The following is a 27368-nucleotide window of genomic DNA, read 5'->3' as shown; positions in this document are numbered from 1 at the left end:
AGGAACATCTCCTGGCTGTAGATCACCTCAATGATATAACACTGTGTTACAACCTTCAGGAAAACACCAGGAACATCTCCTGGCTGTAGATCACCTCAATGATATAACACTGTCACAACCTTCAAGAAAACACCAGGAACATCTCCTGGCTGTATGGGGCGGGGATGTAGCTCAGTCAGTAGCGCGCTGGATTTGTATCCAGTTGGCCGCTGTCAGCGTGAGTTCGTCCCCACGTTCGGCGAGAGATTTATTTCTCAGAGTCAACTTTGTGTGCAGACTCTCCTCGGTGTCCGAACACCCCCGTGTGTACACGCAAGCACAAGACCAAGTGCGCACGAAAAAGATCCTGTAATCCATGTCAGAGTTCGGTGGGTTATAGAAACACGAAAATACCCAGCATGCTTCCTCCGAAAACGGCGTATGGCTGCCTAAATGGCGGGGTAAAAAACGGTCATACACGTAAAATTCCACTCGTGCAAAAAAAACAAAAACACGAGTGTACGTGGGAGTTTCAGCCCACGAACGCAGAAGTAGAAGAAGATCTCCTGGCTGTAGATCACACCTCAATGATATAACACTGTGTCACAACCTTCAGGAAAACACCAGGAACATCTCCTGGCTGTAGATCACCTCAATGATATAACACTGTGTCACAATCTTCAGTAAAACACCAGGAACATCTCCTGGCTGTAGATCACCTCAATGATATAACACTGTGTCACAACCTTCAGGAAAACACCAGGAACATCTCCTGGCTGTAGATCACCTCAATGATATAACACTGTGTCACAACCTTCAGTAAAACACCTGGAACATCTCCTGGCTGTAGATCACCTCAATGATATAACACTTCAGGCTTACATCTCAAAGCCATGTCACTATGTATTGGTAACATCTTGAATAGATGAATTTCAGAGAGAAAAAAATTCTCTTTTCCTGTGAAATACTATACTGAGCCCAACAAAGCCACATGACATTGCTGGCCTATCACTCCCCAGCTGCGTGTCTCCGCACATGATTGGCAATCAACAGTCACCTCTGATGCACATGATTGGCAATCAACAGTCACCCCTGATGTACATGATTGGCAATCAACAGTCACCCCTGATGCACACAATTGGCAATCAACAGTCACCCCTGATGTACATGATTGACAATCAACAGTCACCTCTGATGCACATGATTGGCAATCAACAGTCACCTCTGATGTACATGATTGACAATCAACAGTCACCCCTGATGCACATGATTGGCAATCAACAGTCACCCCTGATGCACATGATTGGCAATCAAGTCACCCCTGATGCACATGATTGGCAATCAACAATCACCCCTGATGCACATGATTGGCAATCAACAGTCACCTCTGATGTACATGATTGGCAATCAAGAGTCACCCCTGATGCACATGATTGGCAATCAAGTCACCCCTGATGCACATGATTGGCAATCAACAGTCACCCCTGATGCACATGATTGGCAATCAACAGTCACCCCTGATGCACATGATTGGCAATCAACAGTCACCACTGATGCACATGATTGGCAATCAACAGTCACCCCTGATGCACATGATTGACAATCAACAGTCACCCCTGATGCACATGATTGGCAATCAACAGTCACCCCTGATGCACATGATTGGCAATCAAGAGTCACCCCTGATGCACATGATTGGCAATCAACAGTCACCCCTGATGCACATGATTGGCAATCAAGAGTCACCCCTGATGCACATGATTGGCAATCAAGTCACCCCTGATGCACATGATTGGCAATCAAGAGTCACCCCTGATGCACATGATTGGCAATCAAGTCACCCCTGATGCACATGATTGGCAATCAAGAGTCACCCCTGATGCACATGATTGGCAATCAAGTCACCCCTGATGCACATGATTGGCAATCAAGAGTCACCCCTGATGCACATGATTGGCAATCAAGAGTCACCCCTGATGCACATGATTGGCAATCAAGTCACCCCTGATGCACATGATTGGCAATCAACAGTCACCCCTGATGCACATGATTGGCAATCAAGAGTCACCTCTGATGCACATGATTGGCAATCAAGAGTCACCTCTGATGCACATGATTGGCAATCAACAGTCACCCCTGATGTACATGATTGGCAATCAACAATCACCCCTGATGCACATGATTGGCAATCAACAGTCACCCCTGATGCACATGATTGACAATCAACAGTCACCCCTGATGCACATGATTGGCAATCAACAGTCACCCCTGATGCACATGATTGACAATCAACAGTCACCTCTGATGCACATGATTGACAATCAACAGTCACCTCTGATGTACATGATTGGCAATCAACAGTCACCCCTGATGCACATGTTTGACAATCAACAGTCACCCCTGATGCACATGATTGGCAATCAACAGTCACCCCTGATGCACATGTTTGACAATCAACAGTCACCCCTGATGCACATGATTGACAATCAACAGTCACCTCTGATGCACATGATTGACAATCAACAGTCACCCCTGATGCACATGATTGGCAATCAACAGTCACCTGTGATGCACATGATTGGCAATCAACAGTCACCCCTGATGCACATGATTGGCAATCAACAGTCACCTCTGATGCACATGATTGGCAATCAACAATCACCCCTGATGCACATGATTGGCAATCAACAATCACCCCTGATGCACATGATTGGCAATCAACAGTCACCCCTGATGCACATGATTGGCAATCAACAGTCACCCCTGATGCACATGATTGGCAATCAACAGTCACCTCTGATGCACATGATTGGCAATCAACAGTCACCCTTGATGCACATGATTGGCAATCAACAGTCACCTCTGATGCACATGATTGGCAATCAACAGTCACCCTTGATGCACATGATTGGCAATCAACAATCACCCCTGATGCACATGATTGGCAATCAAGAGTCACCTCTGATGTACATGATTGGCAAACAACAGTCACCTCTGATGCACATGATTGGCAATCAACAGTCACCTCTGATGTACATGATTGGCAATCAACAGTCACCACTGATGCACATGTTTGACAATCAACAGTCAACCCTGATGCACATGATTGGCAATCAACAGTCACCCCTGATGCACATGATTGGCAATCAACAGTCACCCCTGATGCACATGATTGGCAATCAACAGTCACCTCTGATGCACATGATTGGCAATCAACAGTCACCCCTGATGCACATGTTTGGCAATCAAGAGTCACCCCTGATGCACATGTTTGGCAATCAACAGTCACCTCTGAAGCACATGATTGGCAATCAACAGTCACCTCTGATGCACATGATTGGCAATCAACAGTCACCCCTGATGCACATGATTGGCAATCAACAGTCACCTCTGATGCACATGTTTGACAATCAACAGTCACCCCTGATGCACATGATTGGCAATCAACAGTCACCCCTGATGCACATGATTGGCAATCAACAGTCACCCCAGATGCACATGTTTGGCAATCAACAGTCACCTCTGATGCACATGATTGGCAATCAACAGTCACCCCTGATGCACATGTTTGGCAATCAACAGTCACCCCTGATGCACATGATTGGCAATCAACAGTCACCTCTGATGCACATGATTGGCAATCAACAGTCACCCCTGATGTACATGATTGGCAATCAACAGTCACCCCTGATGCACATGATTGGCAATCAACAGTCACCCCTGATGCACATGATTGGCAATCAACAGTAACCTCTGATGCACATGATTGGCAATCAACAGTCACCTCTGATGTACATGATTGGCAATCAACAGTCACCTCTGATGCACATGATTGGCAATCAAGAGTCACCTCTGATGTACATGATTGGCAATCAACAGTCACCTCTGATGCACATGATTGGCAATCAACAGTCACCTCTGATGCACATGATTGGCAATCAACAGTCACCACTGATGCACATGTTTGACAATCAACAGTCACCCCTGATGCACATGATTGGCAATCAACAGTCACCCCTGATGCACATGATTGGCAATCAACAGTCACCCCTGATGCACATGATTGGCAATCAACAGTCACCTCTGATGCACATGATTGGCAATCAACAGTCACCCCTGATGCACATGTTTGGCAATCAACAGTCACCCCTGATGCACATGTTTGGCAATCAACAGTCACCTCTGATGCACATGATTGGCAATCAACAGTCACCTCTGATGCACATGATTGACAATCAACAGTCACCCCTGATGCACATGATTGGCAATCAACAGTCACCCCTGATGCACATGATTGGCAATCAAGTCACCCTTGATGCACATGATTGGCAATCAACAGTCACCCCTGATGCACATGATTGGCAATCAACAGTCACCTCTGATGCACATGATTGGCAATCAACAGTCACCTCTGATGCACATGATTGGCAATCAACAGTCACCCCTGATGTACATGATTGGCAATCAACAGTCACCCCTGATGCACACAATTGGCAATCAACAGTCACCCCTGATGCACATGATTGGCAATCAACAATCACCCCTGATGTACATGATTGGCAATCAACAGTCACCTCTGATGCACATGATTGGCAATCAACAATCACCCCTGATGCACATGATTGGCAATCAAGAGTCACCCCTGATGCACATGATTGGCAATCAAGAGTCACCTCTGATGCACATGATTGGCAATCAACAGTCACCCCTGATGCACATGATTGGCAATCAAGAGTCACCTCTGATGCACATGATTGGCAATCAAGAGTCACCTCTGATGCACATGATTGGCAATCAAGAGTCACCTCTGATGCACATGATTGGCAATCAACAGTCACCCCTGATGTACATGATTGGCAATCAACAATCACCCCTGATGCACATGATTGGCAATCAACAGTCACCCCTGATGCACATGTTTGACAATCAACAGTCACCCCTGATGCACATGATTGGCAATCAACAGTCACCCCTGATGCACATGTTTGACAATCAACAGTCACCCCTGATGCACATGATTGACAATCAACAGTCACCTCTGATGTACATGATTGGCAATCAACAGTCACCCCTGATGCACATGTTTGACAATCAACAGTCACCCCTGATGCACATGATTGGCAATCAACAGTCACCCCTGATGCACATGTTTGACAATCAACAGTCACCCCTGATGCACATGATTGGCAATCAACAGTCACCTCTGATGCACATGTTTGACAATCAACAGTCACCCCTGATGCACATGATTGGCAATCAACAGTCACCTCTGATGCACATGATTGGCAATCATCAGTCACCCCTGATGCACATGATTGGCAATCAACAGTCACCTCTGATGCACATGATTGGCAATCAACAATCACCCCTGATGCACATGATTGGCAATCAACAATCACCCCTGATGCACATGATTGGCAATCAACAGTCACCCCTGATGTACATGATTGGCAATCAACAGTCACCCCTGATGCACATGATTGGCAATCAAGAGTCACCCCTGATGCACATGATTGGCAATCAAGAGTCACCTCTGATGCACATGATTGGCAATCAACAGTCACCCCTGATGCACATGATTGGCAATCAACAGTCACCCCTGATGCACATGATTGGCAATCAAGAGTCACCTCTGATGCACATGATTGGCAATCAACAGTCACCTCTGATGCACATGATTGGCAATCAACAGTCACCTCTGATGTACATGATTGGCAATCAACAGTCACCACTGATGCACATGATTGGCAATCAACAGTCACCTCTGATGCACATGATTGGCAATCAACAGTCACCTCTGATGTACATGTTTGACAATCAACAGTCACCACTGATGCACATGATTGGCAATCAACAGTCACCCCTGATGCACATGATTGGCAATCAACAGTCACCCCTGATGCACATGTTTGGCAATCAACAGTCACCTCTGATGCACATGATTGGCAATCAACAGTCACCCCTGATGCACATGTTTGGCAATCAAGAGTCACCCCTGATGCACATGATTGGCAATCAACAGTCACCTCTGATGCACATGATTGGCAATCAACAGTCACCTCTGATGCACATGATTGGCAATCAACAGTCACCCCTGATGCACATGATTGGCAATCAACAGTCACCTCTGATGCACATGTTTGACAATCAACAGTCACCCCTGATGCACATGATTGGCAATCAACAGTCACCCCTGATGCACATGATTGGCAATCAACAGTCACCCCTGATGCACATGTTTGGCAATCAACAGTCACCTCTGATGCACATGATTGGCAATCAACAGTCACCCCTGATGCACATGTTTGGCAATCAACAGTCACCCCTGATGCACATGTTTGGCAATCAACAGTCACCACTGATGCACATGATTGGCAATCAACAGTCACCCCTGATGCACATGATTGGCAATCAACAGTCACCCCTGATGCACATGATTGGCAATCAACAGTCACCCCTGATGCACATGATTGGCAATCATCAGTCACCCCTGATGCACATGATTGGCAATCAACAGTCACCTCTGATGCACATGATTGGCAATCAAGTCACCTCTGATGCACATGATTGGCAATCAAGTCACCTCTGATGTACATGATTGGCAATCAACAGTCACCTCTGATGCACATGATTGGCAATCAACAGTCACCTCTGATGCACATGATTGGCAATCAACAGTCACCCCTGATGCACATGTTTGACAATCAACAGTCACCCTTGATGCACATGATTGGCAATCAACAGTCACCCCTGATGCACATGATTGGCAATCAACAGTCACCCCTGATGCACATGTTTGGCAATCAACAGTCACCTCTGATGCACATGATTGGCAATCAACAGTCACCCCTGATGCACATGTTTGGCAATCAACAGTCACCCCTGATGCACATGTTTGGCAATCAACAGTCACCTCTGATGCACATGATTGGCAATCAACAGTCACCTCTGATGCACATGATTGGCAATCAACAGTCACCCTTGATGCACATGATTGGCAATCAACAGTCACCTCTGAAGCACATGATTGGCAATCAACAGTCACCCCTGATGCACATGTTTGGCAATCAACAGTCACCCCTGATGCACATGTTTGACAATCAACAGTCACCCCTGATGCACATGATTGGCAATCAACAGTCACCCCTGATGCACATGATTGGCAATCAACAGTCACCCCTGATGCACATGTTTGGCAATCAACAGTCACCTCTGATGCACATGATTGGCAATCAACAGTCACCCCTGATGCACATGTTTGGCAATCAACAGTCACCCCTGATGCACATGTTTGGCAATCAACAGTCACCTCTGATGCACATGATTGGCAATCAACAGTCACCCCTGATGCACATGATTGGCAATCAACAGTCACCACTGATGCACATGATTGGCAATCAACAGTCACCCCTGATGCACACAATTGGCAATCAACAGTCACCCCTGATGTACATGATTGACAATCAACAGTCACCTCTGATGCACATGATTGGCAATCAACAGTCACCCCTGATGCACATGATTGGCAATCAACAGTCACCCCTGATGCACATGATTGGCAATCAACAGTCACCCCTGATGCACATGATTGGCAATCAACAGTCACCCCTGATGCACATGATTGGCAATCAAGTCACCCTTGATGCACATGATTGGCAATCAACAGTCACCCCTGTCAAACAAGGCATTATTACATGCATTCCGAAACAAGACAAGCCAAAACAATTTATTAAGAACTGGCGGCCAATATCCCTGCTTAACATATCCTATAAAATTTGTTCATCCTGTATTGCGAATAGATTGAAAATAATGTTACCGATTATTAGTGAACACCAAACAGGTTTTATGAAAGGAAGATTTATCGGGGATAATATACGTTTGCTGTATGATGTGTTGATATTTACTGAAAGAGAAAATATACCAGGTCTGCTGCTTGCAATTGATTTTGAAAAGGCGTTCGACAGTGTGTCCTGGCCCTTTTTACAAAAGGATTTTTTCCATTTTGGAAACGATGTAAAACAGTGGATACGAGTTTTTTATCAAGATATACAGGCATGTGTTACAGTAAATGGCCAATATTCTGGTTGGTTTAATATAAGAAGAGGCGTCCGACAAGGCGATAGCCTCTCACCATATTTGTATTTAATATGTGGGACTGGGTGGCCGAGTGGTAACGCACTTGTGCTCGGAATCGAGAGGTTGCGTGTTCGACCCTGGGTCAGGCCGCTATTTTCTCCCCCCTTTCCTAACCTAGGTGGTGGGTTCAAGTGCTAGTCTTTCGGATGAGACGAAAAACCGAGGTCCCTTCGTGTACACTACATTGGGGTGTGCACGTTAAAGATCCCACGATTGACAAAAGGGTCTTTCCTGGCAAAATTGTATAGGCATAGATAAAAATTGTCCACCAAATACCCGTGTGACTTGGAATAACAGGCCGTAAAAAGTAAATATTCGCCGTAATGGCTTGAGATTTACTGGCCGATGTGAATGCGTGATGTATTGTGTAAAAAATTCCATCTCACACGGCAGAAATTAATATGTAAATCGCCGTGAGCTCTTGTGAGAAGGGGCGATTAATAAATGTCCATTATTATTATTATGTTCCGAGATACTATCATTAATGTTACGCAATAATTCTGTGATAAAAGGATTGAAACTGAATAACGAGGAAGTGTTATTGTCTCAATTTGCGGACGATACAACTCTTTATTTGGATGGCAGTAAGGAATCGTTTGTTGAATGTGTTCAGAAATTTTCTAAATTTTCCGGATTAAAGATAAACAATGAAAAAACTCAAATTGTCTGGATTGGAAGAAAGCGAAATTCACAAGAAAGATATATGAGGGATATGAACTTCTGTTGGGACCCTGGGATTTTTAAAGTATTGGGAGTGAAATTTCGATTGGAGCAGAAGACAGTTAACACCATTCGGTAGAATTATAATTTTGAAAACTTTGGTCCTTACAAAATTGGTTTATTTATTAACTGTATTGCCAGACCCACCCGAAGACTTTTTACAAGAAGTGAATACAGCCTTTTATTCCTTCCTGTGGAATGGTAAACCTGCAGAGATTCGGCGTAATGTCGTTTGCAGACCCTATTGCAATGGCGGTCTGAATATGATTGACATTTACACTTTTGTGGCATCAGTAAAGATAAATTGGATTCGCAGATTAAAGATGTTTGAATTTGATGTTAAAAAGGTTATTTTTCATATGATACCTGGAATGAAAGACATATTTAAAGTGGGTGCCGAGTATGTAAATGTGTTAATGAAACGATGTGGTAACAGTTTTTGGAAGGACGTTTTGAAACATTATAAGAAATGGTGTTCCTTAAGCGAGGTAATTAATGTGAATGATTTTGTTTCCGAATGTATACATTACAATTTGAACATTATACGAGACCACGGTACAATAGTAAATAAGGAATGGATTGAAAATCAAAAATTCCACTGTCGAAGACCCAGACGATGAAGTCCCTCAAGTCCCGTTTTTAGATCGCGAATTTTGTGATATTGTTTTGTCAGTTAATGAGGTAAAAGATGTAATTAGAAACCTTGATAAAAGAAAAGCCATTGGTCCCGATTTGATTCACAACAGACTTCTCATAGCAGCATCAGATGTTATTTCGGAGCCACTGACGTACATCTCCAACAGGAGTCTGAGGGAAGGAGTTTATCCTAACATGTGGAAAACAGCTAATGTTACGCCTATTCACAAGACAGGTCCTGCAGACGCTTGTAATAATTATCGTCCGATTTCCTTGTTGAGCTGTGTTGGCAAAGTCTTGGAGCGATGTATTCACAGCCAATTATATACATTTTTACAATCCAACAACATTCTCACACCTACACAGTCCGGTTTTATACCCGGCGACTCGACGATCTGTCAACTTGTCTCCATATATAATGACTTGTGTTCAAACTACGACAACGGCTTAACAACACAGGCGGTATTTTTTGATGTGTCAAAAGCTTTTGATAAAGTTTGGCAATCAACAGTCACCTCTGATGCACATGATTGGCAATCAACAGTCACCCCTGATGCACATGATTGGCAATCAAGTCACCTCTGATGCACATACTATGGAAAAGTAAAGAGTGTAGTTTTGAGCAGATGGAGCAGATGGAGCAGATATAAAGATCTTTGTGTCTCGGCCTCATTTGCCACCACATTTGACAGGTGACTATGTAAAAGGTAAAGAGAAAGGAGACAGGTGTGTTACCTCAGGTATAAAGTTGTGTCTCTATGGTGTAAGATTATGAATCAATCACCTTTATACCTATGTTACTGGTAAAGACATGTGTGTTACAGGTAGACAGGTGTGTTACCTCAGGTAAAAAGTTGTGTCTCTATGGTGTTATATAATGAGTCAGTCAACTGTATACCTATGTTACAGGTAGACAGGTGTGTTACAGGTAGACAGGTGTGTTACAGGTAGACAGGTGTGTTACAGGTAGACAGGTGTGTTACAGGTAGACAGGTGTGTTACAGGTAGACAGGTGTGTTACAGGTAGACAGGTGTGTTACAGGTAGACAGGTGTGTTACAGGTAGACAGGTGTGTTACAGGTAGAAATGTGTGTTACAGGTAGACAGGTGTGTTACCTCAGGTATAAAGTTGTGTCGCTGCATCACATGGTACAACATCTCGTGTGTCTCTATGGCCGGTACCAAGTCTCCTTTCAACACCTGTAATCACAAACATGGCTTCATCAACACATAACACACACACCAACACACAAACTGTTTTAAAGGCACAGGCAGACACTAAATGTCAGTAAAGACACACACAGAGAAACAAACACACACAGAGACGGACACAGACACACACCTAACAAAACGTGACACTAACTGCTGGTAAAGACAAACACAGAGAGCAAAACAACAAGTCAAGTGCTCCACATACCTGTCAAGTGCTCCACATACCTGCAGGCCGGGCCAGAAAGCCAGAAGGGTGTCCATAAAGACACAGAAAAATACACACGGACACAGAGACAGACACACACAGCCAACAAACCATAACACACAGAGACAGACACACACAGCCAACAAACCATAACACACAGAGACAGACACACACAGCCAACACACCATAACACACAGAGACAGACACACACAGCCAACACACCATAACACACAGAGACAGACACACACAGCCAACAAACCATAGCACACAGAGACAGACACACACAGCCAACACACCATAACACACAGAGACAGACACACACAGCCAACAAACCATAGCACACAGAGACAGACACACACAGCCAACAAACCATAGCACACAGAGACAGACACACACAGCCAACACACCATAACACACAGAGACAGACACACACAGCCAACAAACCATAACACACAGAGACAGACACACACAGCCAACAAACCATAGCACACAGAGACAGACACACACAGCCAACAAACCATAGCACACAGAGACAGACACACACAGCCAACAAACCATAACACACAGAGACAGACACACACAGCCAACAAACCATAGCACACAGAGACAGACACACACAGCCAACAAACCATAGCACACAGAGACAGACACACACAGCCAACAAACCATAGCACACAGAGACAGACACACACAGCCAACAAACCATAACACACAGAGACAGACACACACAGCCAACACACCATAACACACAGAGACAGACACACACAGCCAACACACCATAACACACAGAGACAGACACACACAGCCAACAAACCATAACACACAGAGACAGACACACACAGCCAACACACCATAACACACAGAGACAGACACACACAGCCAACACACCATAACACACAGAGACAGACACACACAGCCAACAAACCATAACACACAGAGACAGACACACACAGCCAACACACCATAACACACAGAGACAGACACACACAGCCAACAAACCATAGCACACAGAGACAGACACAGACAGCCAACAAACCATAGCACACAGAGACAGACACAGACAGCCAACAAACCATAGCACACAGAGACAGACACACACAGCCAACAAACCATAGCACACAGAGACAGACACACACAGCCAACAAACCATAGCACACAGAGACAGACACACACAGCCAACAAACCATAGCACACAGAGACAGACACACACAGCCAACAAACCATAACACACAGAGACAGACACACACAGCCAACAAACCATAACACACAGAGACAGACACACACAGCCAACACACCATAACACAGAGACAGACACACACAGCCAACAAACCATAACACACAGAGACAGACACACACAGCCAACACACCATAACACAGAGACAGACACACACAGCCAACAAACCATAACACAGAGACAGACACACACAGCCAACAAACCATAGCACACAGAGACAGACACACACAGCCAACAAACCATAACACACAGAGACAGACACACACAGCCAACAAACCATAGCACACAGAGACAGACACAGAGACAGACACACACAGCCAACAAACCATAACACACAGAGACAGACACACACAGCCAACAAACCATAACACACAGAGACAGACACACACAGCCAACACACCATAGCACACAGAGACAGACACACACAGCCAACAAACCATAGCACACAGAGACAGACACACACAGCCAACACACCATAACACACAGAGACAGACACACACAGCCAACAAACCATAGCACACAGAGACAGACACACACAGCCAACAAACCATAGCACACAGAGACAGACACACACAGCCAACACACCATAGCACACAGAGACAGACACAGACAGCCAACAAACCATAGCACACAGAGACAGACACAGACAGCCAACAAACCATAGCACACAGAGACAGACACACACAGCCAACACACCATAGCACACAGAGACAGACACACACAGCCAACAAACCATAGCACACAGAGACAGACACACACAGCCAACAAACCATAGCACACAGAGACAGACACACACAGCCAACAAACCATAGCACACAGAGACAGACACACACAGCCAACAAACCATAGCACACAGAGACAGACACACACAGCCAACACACCATAGCACACAGAGACAGACACACACAGCCAACACACCATAACACACAGAGACAGACACACACAGCCAACACACCATAGCACACAGAGACAGACACACACAGCCAACAAACCATAACACACAGAGACAGACACACACAGCCAACAAACCATAGCACACAGAGACAGACACACACAGCCAACAAACCATAGCACACAGAGACAGACACACACAGCCAACAAACCATAGCACACAGAGACAGACACACACAGCCAACAAACCATAGCACACAGAGACAGACACACACAGCCAACAAACCATAGCACACAGAGACAGACACACACAGCCAACACACCATAGCACACAGAGACAGACACACACAGCCAACAAACCATAGCACACAGAGACAGACACACACAGCCAACACACCATAGCACACAGAGACAGACACACACAGCCAACACACCATAGCACACAGAGACAGACACACACAGCCAACACACCATAGCACACAGAGACAGACACACACAGCCAACAAACCATAGCACACAGAGACAGACACACACAGCCAACAAGCCATAGCACACAGAGACAGACACACACAGCCAACAAACCATAGCACACAGAGACAGACACACACAGCCAACAAACCATAGCACACAGAGACAGACACACACAGCCAACACACCATAGCACACAGAGACAGACACACACAGCCAACAAACCATAGCACACAGAGACAGACACACACAGCCAACAAACCATAGCACACAGAGACAGACACACACAGCCAACAAACCATAGCACACAGAGACAGACACACACAGCCAACACACCATAGCACACAGAGACAGACACACACAGCCAACAAACCATAGCACACAGAGACAGACACACACAGCCAACACACCATAGCACACAGAGACAGACACACACAGCCAACACACCATAGCACACAGAGACAGACACACACAGCCAACACACCATAGCACACAGAGACAGACACACACAGCCAACACACCATAACACACAGAGACAGACACACACAGCCAACAAACCATAGCACACAGAGACAGACACACACAGCCAACACACCATAGCACACAGAGACAGACACACACAGCCAACAAACCATAGCACACAGAGACAGACACACACAGCCAACAAACCATAGCACACAGAGACAGACACACACAGCCAACACACCATAGCACACAGAGACAGACACACACAGCCAACACACCATAGCACACAGAGACAGACACACACAGCCAACAAACCATAGCACACAGAGACAGACACACACAGCCAACACACCATAGCACACAGAGACAGACACACACAGCCAACACACCATAACACACAGAGACAGACACACACAGCCAACACACCATAGCACACAGAGACAGACACACACAGCCAACAAACCATAGCACACAGAGACAGACACACACAGCCAACAAACCATAGCACACAGAGACAGACACACACAGCCAACAAACCATAGCACACAGAGACAGACACACACAGCCAACAAACCATAGCACACAGAGACAGACACACACAGCCAACAAACCATAGCACACAGAGACAGACACACACAGCCAACAAACCATAACACACAGAGACAGACACAGACAGCCAACAAACCATAGCACACAGAGACAGACACACACAGCCAACACACCATAGCACACAGAGACAGACACACACAGCCAACACACCATAGCACACAGAGACAGACACACACAGCCAACACACCATAGCACACAGAGACAGACACACACAGCCAACAAACCATAACACACAGAGACAGACACACACAGCCAACAAACCATAACACACAGAGACAGACACACACAGCCAACAAACCATAGCACACAGAGACAGACACACACAGCCAACACACCATAGCACACAGAGACAGACACACACAGCCAACAAACCATAGCACACAGAGACAGACACACACAGCCAACACACCATAGCACACAGAGACAGACACACACAGCCAACACACCATAGCACACAGAGACAGACACACACAGCCAACAAACCATAGCACACAGAGACAGACACACACAGCCAACACACCATAGCACACAGAGACAGACACACACAGCCAACACACCATAGCACACAGAGACAGACACACACAGCCAACACACCATAGCACACAGAGACAGACACACACAGCCAACACACCATAGCACACAGAGACAGACACACACAGCCAACACACCATAGCACACAGAGACAGACACACACAGCCAACACACCATAGCACACAGAGACAGACACACACAGCCAACACACCATAGCACACAGACACAGACACACACAGCCAACAAACCATAACACACAGCCAACAAACCATAACACACAGAGACAGACACACACAGCCAACAAACCATAGCACACAGAGACAGACACACACAGCCAACAAACCATAGCACACAGAGACACACACACACAGCCAACAAACCATAGCACACAGAGACAGACACACACAGCCAACAAACCATAGCACACAGAGACAGACACACACAGCCAACAAACCATAACACACAGAGACAGACACACACAGCCAACAAACCATAGCACACAGAGACAGACACACACAGCCAACAAACCATAGCACACAGAGAGACAGACACACACAGCCAACAAACCATAGCACACAGAGACAGACACACACAGCCAACAAACCATAACACACAGAGACAGACACACACAGCCAACACACCATAGCACACAGAGACAGACACACACAGCCAACACACCATAGCACACAGAGACAGACACACACAGCCAACACACCATAGCACACAGAGACAGACACACACAGCCAACACACCATAGCACACAGAGACAGACACACACAGCCAACAAACCATAGCACACAGAGACAGACACACACAGCCAACAAACCATAGCACACAGAGACAGACACACACAGCCAACAAACCATAGCACACAGAGACAGACACACACAGCCAACACACCATAGCACACAGACACAGACACACACAGCCAACAAACCATAGCACACAGAGACAGACACACACAGCCAACAAACCATAACACACAGAGACAGACACACACAGCCAACAAACCATAGCACACAGAGACAGACACACACAGCCAACAAACCATAACACACAGAGACAGACACACACAGCCAACAAACCATAGCACACAGAGACAGACACACACAGCCAACACACCATAGCACACAGAGACAGACACACACAGCCAACACACCATAGCACACAGAGACAGACACACACAGCCAACACACCATAGCACACAGACACAGACACACACAGCCAACAAACCATAACACAGAGACAGACACACACAGCCAACAAACCATAACACACAGAGACAGACACACACAGCCAACAAACCATAGCACACAGAGACAGACACACACAGCCAACAAACCATAACACACAGAGACAGACACACACAGCCAACACACCATAGCACACAGAGACAGACACACACAGCCAACAAACCATAGCACACAGAGACAGACACACACAGCCAACACACCATAACACACAGAGACAGACACACACAGCCAACAAACCATAACACACAGAGACAGACACACACAGCCAACAAACCATAACACACAGAGACAGACACACACAGCCAACACACCATAGCACACAGAGACAGACACACACAGCCAACACACCATAACACACAGAGACAGACACACACAGCCAACAAACCATAACACACAGAGACAGACACACACAGCCAACAAACCATAACACACAGAGACAGACACACACAGCCAACAAACCATAACACACAGAGACAGACACACACAGCCAACAAACCATAACACACAGAGACAGACACACACAGCCAACAAACCATAACACACAGAGACAGACACAGAGACAGACACAGAGACAGACACACACAGCCAACACACCATAGCACAAAGTAGGGAGACAGACTAGGATGATCAAACAAGCCCACCAGTGATCAGCTTACCTGCAGGCCGGGCCAGAAAGCCAGGAGGGCGTCCATGAAGTTACGGGAGATGGAGTTTGGTTTGTGCATGTGAACGTCCAACAGTAGCGGCCCCTGACTCATGTAGCGCATCACCGCATCGTAGTGCTGTAACATGACAACACATCACAACACATCAACATCATGTGAACGTCCGACAGTAGCGGCCCCTGACTCACGTAGCGCATCACCGCATCGTAGTGCTGTAACATGACAACACATCACAACACATCAACATCATGTGAACGTCCGACAGTAGCGGCCCCTGACTCACGTAGCGCATCACCGCATCGTAGTGCTGTAACATGACAACACATCAACATCACAACACATGACAAGACATCAACATCACAACACATCAACATCACAACACATGACAAGACATCAACATCACAACACATGACAACACACCAACATGACAACACATCAACATCACAACACATGACAACACACCAACATGACAACACATCAACATCACAACACCTGCTTTTCGCTATAGCTTTCCCCTGTTTTTCGCTCCTTAACCACTGTTATTCCCTTTTAGAGAGAGAGACCCGTTCACTGATGCTTGTCCCATGCCTAGCTACCGATGCCCAGCCCTGGTTCTTCTTCTTCAAAGAAGTTGTAACCTAAATTTTGAATGCCTTTAGACATCGTTAATTTCAGATCCAGGGTTGGTTGTTTTTACGCAATATCGGCCAGGTGCTCACAAAAATTGTTTTTTCTTGATCTTGACACCGTCCTGGTATATATGTTTTTAGTTTTTCACGGACAAAATGGTTTTCGAACAGCTCTCTTCATCTTTTTCCATGCACATTTCTTGTGTGTGTACTACGAGAAAAATATTGAATGTTTCAACTCCACACCCTTAAACCCCATACCCGACTCAAAATCGCAACCTTCCTATTTTAGTCAACCAATTGGAAGTAAGCGTTACGGGCATATGCTTTGGAACATTATATTCGTGCATAGTTTTGTGACACATGTTTTTGTCATTTTGCTGATGGTTTTATTGTCAGGAGATGTCCACCCAAACCCAGGCCCGCCTGGTAGAGAGCATGTGAAAGATACCTCTATTTTGCATATAAATGTACGTAGTTTGCGAAACAAGATTGATATTTTACAATGTGAAGTTAAAGAGCACGATATTGTGACTTTGTCAGAAACTTGGTTGTGTGACTCGATATCAAACGACAGTTTATGCCTCAAAGGATTTCATCCCCCAGTGCGTCTTGATAGGCCAGATGGATATGGAGGGGTAGCTGTTTATGTGAAAAACGATTTTATTTGCAAACCAAGGCCTGATTTGTTAATTCCAGGCCTTGAAGCAGTCTGGGTAGAAACTAAATTATTGCAAGAAACTGTGCTGGTTGGTTCATTTTACCGACCACCAGACTCTCGGATTGATTATTGGCACTTGGTTGACGAATCTGTAAAGCAAGTAATGAGAACACCACATAAATTTCTAATTCTTGGAGACTTTAACGAAGATTTTTTGAATAATCCATCTCCCCACTTTCTTAATTTAATACAAAAAAACAATCTGCACCAGCTCGTTACTGAACCCACACGTATTACAGAAACTAAATCCTCATGCATCGATCTGATCCTGACCACGAGTATAAACTTAATCAGTGAAGTTGTAGTGTTACCCCCCATTTGTAGTGACCATTCTGTGCCATGTGTAAAATTAACGTCACAGAGACTAAAAAAAGGTCAGTTCAAAAGGACTATATATAATTATGCCAAGTTAGATGTTGATACATTTTTGTTTGAATTGAACAAAATTGATCTTTTGAACACAGTTTTAAATGCGTCCATTGACGAAGCTGCTGCCTTGTTTTCTGAACATTTATTCCGTGTTGCAAAAACATGTATGCCTGTTAAGATAATAACAGTACGTGAAGATGATGCCCCATGGATGACTGAACATATTTTACAATTACGAAACGCAAAAAATTGTATACATCAAGTTGCTAAGCGCTTAAATACACCTGAGCAGTGGGCATTATTCCGCCTGACTAGAAATCAGTATACAGATGAAATTCGTAAAAGAAAAAGAGAATATTTTCTAGAACTTGATGAGAGGATAAATTGTAAACAGAACTTCGGAAGCAAAAATTGGTGGCAACTTGTTAATTCCTTCTTGAAGAAAAAAGGTGTTGCATGTAACGAAATTCCACCGCTAGAAGATAATGGAAAAATTATTGATAACATTTGTGAAAAAACGATTTTGTTTAATAATTATTTTGAAAGCCAGTCTAAAGTTGAAAATCCAGACGATCCCCTGCCCGAGGCAAATTGGTGTAATACATCTTTATCGACTTTTGAATTAACAGAAGCTGAAGTTGTCCAAGTGTTAAGGAATTTAAATTTATCCAAGGCCGTGGGCCCTGACGGAATACATAATAAATTGCTTGTAGATGGATTACCTGTTATCGTTCCACCGCTTACAGTTCTCTTTAACAGATCCTTGTCTGAGGGTGTTTTTCCAGTTATCTGGAAAACTGCTCACATTACGCCCATTTTTAAGAAAGGCGATAGGAGTGCTTGTTCCAACTACCGTCCAATCTCTTTGCTGAGTTGTATTGGGAAGGTGCTTGAAAAATGTATACAAATCCGTGTGTTTGGTTATTTGAAAAATTATGATTTGATTACACACTGCCAATCTGGTTTTATTGCTGGTGATTCGACTGTTTATCAACTATTGAGTATATATGATGATTTTTGTGTTGCACTTGATAAAAACATTATGTCACAGGCAATATTTTTTGATGTATCCAAAGCTTTTGATAAAGTCTGGCATCGCGGTCTGCTCCACAAGCTTGAGGCGATAGGTATAAGAGGTCCCTTGCTTGTTTGGTTTGAACATTACTTGAGCGATCGCAGACAAGCAGTAGTATTGAAAGGAACCAAATCAAGTTATGCTACCCCTTCTGCTGGTGTCCCTCAGGGTTCTGTCTTAGGACCTCTTTTATTTCTCATTTATATTAACGATATTGGTGTTGGTCTTGAATCAGTGTTGAAACTCTTTGCAGACGATACGAGTATGTACTTAAGTTTAGATAACGATGATGTACGAGCAGAGATTTTGAATTCTGATTTGGATAAAATTCGCACATGGGCTTCTAAATGGAAAGTCACTTTTAATTGTCAAAAGACAGAATTGTTGGACATTTGTAGGCAACAAAATGTTTTACTTCCACCATTGTATTTCGAAGATGCACACTTAGTTGATGTTGAAAATCACAAGCACCTTGGCGTCATTCTACAAGGTAATTGTAAATGGGATTCCCACATAAAAAGTCTAATTGCTAAATGTAGAAAGTCAATTGCGTGTTTTGGTTTATTCAAGCATCGTTTAAACAGAAAATCACTTGAAGTTATATATAAATCCTTTATGTTACCATTGTTTGATTATGCGGACGTTATCTGGGATAACTGTACACAGTGTTTGGCAGACGAGTTGGAGACATTGCATCTCGATGCAATCCGAATCATTGTAGGTGCAGTACGTGGCACAAGCCACCAAAAACTGTATAACGAATCGGGTTTTGTGCCCCTGAAAGAAAGGCGACGTCGTCATAAACTTTTGCTGTATTATAAAATTGTAAATCGTTTAACCCCAGAATATTTATATTCCAAACTGCCGGTCCTGGTTTCCGATGTAAATCCTTACCACAGACGACGCCCTCTTGAACGTAAGTTTCCATTGTGCAGAAGTGAGTTATATAAATCTTCATTTTTTCCTTCAACGACAGCTTTGTGGAATAATCTTCCAGAAAATATACAACAAACGCAGTCAGTTGGTGAATTTAAAAGGTATTTGACCGATGGAGATGTTGTTGTTCCACCGTATTATTATTTAGGCAACCGCCAGGGACAGGTACTTCACAGCAGGTTGAGATTAAACATGAGCGATTTGCAACAAGACTTAGTTAACCGACACCTCTCTGATAATTTAGAATGTACGTGTGGAGCATGCCCGGAAGATTCTGAACATTTCTTATTACACTGTCCAAAATTTAAAGAACATAGAACCATTTTATTCAATAGTCTGCCAACACACGTTCTGGACTGCAAAACACTCTTGTTTGGAAATACTGATTTAACTATATCTTTGAACACGAAAATATTCTCTGTTGTACAAGACTATGTTATGTTAACTAATCGCTTCGGCTGATATTATATTAACTGTGCAATTGATGTAGCCAGGCATTCTCTCCCTCCCTCTCTCTCTCTCCCTCTCCCTCTCCCTCTCTCTCTCTCTCTCTCTCTCTCTTTACCCTATTTGTATAAAATATAATTAAAGATTATCAAGATAAGTGTTGAAGCTATTACTTGTTCGCCATGTTTTGCTATCTGAATGTGTATTGATTATAAGTTCAAGAACGTGTCCATAAGCAATCTGCTTGTTAACGTTCTCAATGTTGTTATTGTTTGAAACGTGTGCATGAGAATTTGAATAAACACGCTTAAACCAACATGACAACACATCAACATCACAACACATGACAAGACATCAACATCACAACACATGACAAGACATCAACATCACAACACATGACAACACACCAACATGACAACACATCACAACACATGACAACACATCAACATCACAACACATGACAACACATCAACAACACAACACATGACAACACATCAACATCACAACACATCAACATCACAACACATGACAAGACATCAACATCACAACACATGACAACACACCAACATGACAACACATCAACATCACAACACATGACAACACATCAACATCACAACACATGACAACACATCAACATCACAACACATGACAACACATCAACATCACAACACATGACAACACATCAACATCACAACACATGACAACACATCAACATGACAAGGGCGGGGACGTAGCTCAGTTGGTAGCGCGCTGGCTTTGTAGCCAGTTGGTTGCTATCAGCGTGGGTTCGATCCCCACGTTCGGCGAGAGATTTATTTCTCGGAGTCAACTTTGTGCAGACTCTCTTCGGTGTCCGAACACCCCCGTGTGCACACACGCGCACGCAAAAGATCCCACGTTCACAGCGAAAGTCTCAGGGCTTGGAAAACACGAAGACACGCATGCATCATCTCTCGTCTCTGATTATCATGATCGTATTTCGATACTTTGACGAGACAAACCCAGTGCTGGTGTGTCGAAGAAGACAGCCACAGAGGGCTTGTTCGAATCAAAGTATCACACCATATCTTCAGCGTACTACCAATACCTGTCCCAATATAGACCAGTTGGTCTAAGAGGACGTTAAACCCTAATAGTCAGTCATCAACATGACAACACATCAACATCACAACACTTGACAACACATCAACATCACAACACATCAACATGACAACACAACACATGACAACACATGACAACACATCAACATCACAACACATGACAACACATCAACATCACAACACATCAACATGACAACACATGACAACACATCAACATGACAACACATCAACATGACAACACATCAACATCACAACACATCAACATGACAACACATGACAACACATGACAACACATCAACATGACAACACATCAACATCACAACACATCAACATCACAACAACATCACAACACATGACAACACATCAACATCACAACACATGACAACACATCAACATCACAACACATCAACATCACAACACATCAACATCACAACACATGACAACACATCAACATCACAACACATCAACATGACAACACATCAACATCACAACACATCAACATCACAACAACATCACAACACATCACAACACATCAACATCACAACACATGACAACACATCAACATCACAACACATGACAACACATCAACATCACAACACATCAACATCACAACACATGACAACACATCAACATCACAACACATGACAACACATCAACATCACAACACATCACAACACATCACAACACATCAACATCACAACACATGACAACACATCAACATCACAACACATCAACATCACAACACATGACAACACATCAACATGATGCGAAGGTCCCACAAGACTAGTATTGTTGTTTGGCTTCAATGGATATATTTTTGTCAAGTATGATGTCTTTACATAATATCTGTAAAATATGAATGGATTTGAACCGTATACTATGTTACTATGACCTTCCAATCTTCCTAACCCCGCGCCCAGTAAAGTGTGCCAGGCGTTTCCTAAAAAATGTCGCTTTGTGGTGCGAGTTCAGTGTGACATGCATAGTTTCCAGAACCCCATTTCCGACTTTCAAAGTTTATCTACATACATTTAGCAATGCACGAGCAAAATATGACAACCTAATGGTGCCTTTTGGTTTAATTAATGCTATGCTAAAAATGCTAGTGATAGTGTTTACAGCTTGAAACAAAATATGACAACCTAATGGTGCCTTTTGGTTTAATGCTATGCTAAAAGTGCAAGTGATAGTGTTTACAGCTTGAAACAAAATATGACAACCTAATGGTGCCTTTTGGTTTAATGCTATGGTAAAAGTGCTGGTGATAGTGTTTACAGCTTGAAACAAAAAAATAACAGAGGGGAGTAGTCTTCCTCAATCTGGTTCAGAGCATAATGTATTTCAATTTTAAGAGGTAGCATTATTTCTGATAAGAGCTAGAGCCAATATAATGATGTTGAATATTTGAAAAATGAACTTTGTCACTCATCTGAGTAGCAGGAGAGCCTTCATGATCATCAGCGTAAGGCTTGCAGTCTTCAAGGCTATTCCTAGATGAACAACTTAACACTGCGTTCGTTTAATCACCCGTTTCTTAAGCTAGAGCTTTAAAACATTACACGCGTCTAGGACTATACGAATGCTTTACAATACGCAAATATAATTGACTCTCGCATTATTTAAAGGTCACAACAAGGTCATTAAACCGAGGGAAAGTACCATTTTCTGCAACTGTTTGTAAGAAAGAACTTTCAAATTCAATTGTTTTCTGGGATTAGCGCATCTCTAGACATGACAATCATCTGATTAACAATCATCAATTGTGGAGGTCATGACAAGGTCAGTTCTGGGTAAAAACGAGGGAAAACCGAGTGAAAATACCATTTTCCGCAACTTGTGTGTAAGTAAAAGCTTTCAAACTCTATCTTTTTCTGGTATTGGCGCATCTCTAGACATGACAATCATCTGATTAACAGTCCTCAATTTTCAAGGTCACAACAAGGTCATTACCAAATAGAACCGAGAGAAAACCGAGGGAAAATACCATTATCTGCAACTTTTGTGTAAGTAAGAGCTTATAAACTTCATCTTCTTCTGGGATTAGCGCTGATTTCAATTACCCTGAACTCCGAGGAAAGTTTTCTTGACCCATGCCTAGTTTGAAGGTCATGACTAGGTCTAATGTACACGTTTTCTATTTGTGAATATCTTTCTGGACGTTCGGCTATTTTCAAAGCTAAAGCTTTAAAACTTTACACATGTCTAGGGATTTATGACATATAACGCAAATATTGTTAACTTTCGTAATATTTAAAGGTCACACAACAAGGTCATTACCGGGTCAAACGAGGGAAAATATATCAACTGTATCAAGCCAAACAACAATACTAGTCTTGTGTGAATCTATTTTTAATCAAAACTTACGTACATTTTGGACGACGTCTTTACTGGATTTAGGGTAAGGTTCATAATAATGATACTGTCACCAGCATCCTCGGCCAAAGCAGGTGCAAATTGTTTTGTGATAATCAAATGATACCAACCAACACATTTATATTTAAAAAGTACCAGTTTGAGTTCGTAATTTGGCTGAGAACTTCTTTTTTCAGAGGCAAGCGTCTGAAATGCTCGTGCATCACTCTTCAGGGTATAGTTGAATTTTGACTGAGAAGAGAAAGTGCGCCCTAGAATATTTCTTGTTAACATCGATTTTTATGTTTGGCAGGCCCCAAGCTTCCAAAAAATACCCATCTGGTAGAGTCCGCTTTTGGGTGCACGGTCAGCCCTCCCCCGTGATGGAGTAATAGCTAGTTGATAGTTAGTCGATAGTTAGTTGATAGCTTGTTGATAGTTAGTTGATAGTTAACAAATCCACATAGGCTGTCACCTTTCAGTTGTTGTCTTCTGGGTAAATTCCATTTCTAATTAGACGAGAGTGACTGACCATCGAGATAAGACTGAGAGTGACTGACCAACGTGATAAGACTGAGAGCACGGTGGGTGTATGTACAGTGACTTACCTTGTTGAATCGGTGGAGATAGTTGTCGTCACCCAGCAAGACGTAGGCCTTGAGAACGTACTCATAGTACGAGTCTATCCCTGCTCCCACTCCGCTCTCTGCATCATCAATCATCAATCATCATCAATCAATTCATCATCAATCAATCAATCAATCAATCAAACAATCAATCAATCAATCAATCAACCAACAAACAAACCAACCAACCAACCAACTAACCACCCACCACCATCACCATCATCACCACCACCATCATCATCATAGTACATCATCGTCATAGTACGAGTCTATTCCTGCTCTCACTCCGCTCTCTGCACAATCATCATCACCACCATCATCATCATAGTACATCATAGTCATAGTACGAGTCTATCCCTGCTCCCACTCCGCTCTCTGCACAATCATCATCACCATCATCATCATCATAGTACATCATAGTCATAGTACGAGTCTATCCCTGCTCTCACTCCGCTCTCTGCACAATCATCATCATCACCATCATCATAGTACATCATAGTCATAGTACGAGTCTATTCCTGCTCCCACTCCGCTCTCTGCACAATCATCATCACCATCGTCATCATAGTACATCATGGTCATAGTACGAGTCTATTCCTGCTCCCACTCCGCTCTCTGCACAATCATCATCACCACCATCATCATCATCATAGTACATCATAGTCATAGTACGAGTCTATTCCTGCTCTCACTCCGCTCTCTGCACAATCATCATCACCATCATCATCATAGTACATCATAGTCATAGTACGAGTCTATCCCTGCTCCCACTCCGCTCTCTGCACAATCATCATCACCATCATCATCATAGTACATCATAGTCATAGTACGAGTCTATCCCTGCTCTCACTCCGCTCTCTGCACAATCATCATCACCATCATCATCATCATAGTACATCATAGTACATCATAGTCATAGTACGAGTCTATCCCTGCTCCCACTCCGCTCTCTGCACAATCATCATCACCACCATCATCATCATAGTACATCATAGTACATCATAGTCATAGTACGAGTCTATTCCTGCTCTCACTCCGCTCTCTGCACAATCATCATCACCACCATCATCATCATAGTACATCATAGTACATCATAGTCATTGTACGAGTCTATTCCTGCTCCCACTCCGCTCTCTGCACAATCATCATCACCACCATCATCATCATAGTACATCATAGTCATAGTACGAGTCTATCCCTGCTCCCACTCCGCTCTCTGCACAATCATCATCACCACCATCATCATCATAGTACATCATAGTCATAGTACGAGTCTATTCCTGCTCTCACTCCGCTCTCTGCACAATCATCACCACCATCATCATCATTGTGAATGCCCCTGCTAAGGAGCCTTCTGTGTATTTAGATTCTTTTGGTTTTGCTTGTGTTTTTAGTCATGCTTCTAGCTTGACTCGCATGCGACTTTCCGTGGTGGTGGCTTCCCCTTTTTTCTGATCTCCTTCTCACCTCTTTCTTTCACTTTTCTTTCCTTATCTCACTTTTGCCCCTAGTTGTTCCCAGCTTGCGGCCACCTCTGTAGGTTCGTGTGCGGGTCTAGCTTGCTCTTTATCTTCTAGTTTTCTTTATTAAGTATGAGCGTCCTGGTACGACCTTTGTTTTTGTTTTACTGACGTTAAATATTGTAACGAACAAATTTATAAACGAGAGTGTGGCCGGCGTTTTTCTGATATTAATTTCATGTGCCTGTATGGCTCACGCTGGACACCATGCTAGCCTATGGAGATTTTCCCCGGAGAGCACGGGACGCATGCTTTGTAACAGTAAAAACCGTAGTAACGCGCAGTAACTTTTAGTTCACCTTTGTGGTGGATAGCCTGTATTCGTCGTCATTTGCTGGGAAGCTGTTCTGGGAACAACATGTTTTTAGAATAGATAGTTTATTTTATGCTCTGTTCCTGGGACCAGTTTTATCAAGTTAATTTGTAATGTTCTGTTTAGTTGCTCGCCTTGAGCCTGTTTAGATTATATTGATGCTGTCAAAGGCGAGTATCCATTTCTGACTCCATGTTGCTCTTATTTACCGAATTCGTGTAATTTTCGTTTCGAATCTTTGTTTGTTTGACTTCTTTCCTTCTCTTTGTCTTACGT

The 27368-nt window shown here is 43.7% G+C and overlaps 1 protein-coding gene across 1 annotated transcript in view; it reads right to left on the bottom strand.

Annotated features, from left to right (window-relative positions):
* Nucleotides 1–27368, bottom strand: part of LOC138955686 (ER degradation-enhancing alpha-mannosidase-like protein 3) — an 85248-nt gene that overhangs the window by 25023 nt on the left and 32857 nt on the right. The window contains exons 9-11 of the mRNA XM_070327240.1: nucleotides 25242–25339; nucleotides 16996–17121; nucleotides 10588–10671 (exon numbers count right to left, since the gene is read on the bottom strand). Coding sequence (XP_070183341.1) covers nucleotides 10588–10671; nucleotides 16996–17121; nucleotides 25242–25339 — 308 coding nt within the window. The remainder of the gene's footprint in view (nucleotides 1–10587; nucleotides 10672–16995; nucleotides 17122–25241; nucleotides 25340–27368) is intronic.

Source organism: Littorina saxatilis, unplaced genomic scaffold (assembly GCF_037325665.1).
Source record: "Littorina saxatilis isolate snail1 unplaced genomic scaffold, US_GU_Lsax_2.0 scaffold_351, whole genome shotgun sequence".
NCBI lineage: Eukaryota > Metazoa > Mollusca > Gastropoda > Littorinimorpha > Littorinidae > Littorina > Littorina saxatilis.
The sequence above is the reverse complement of the archived record's forward strand: the minus strand, read 5'-3'. Positions and strand labels throughout refer to the sequence as shown.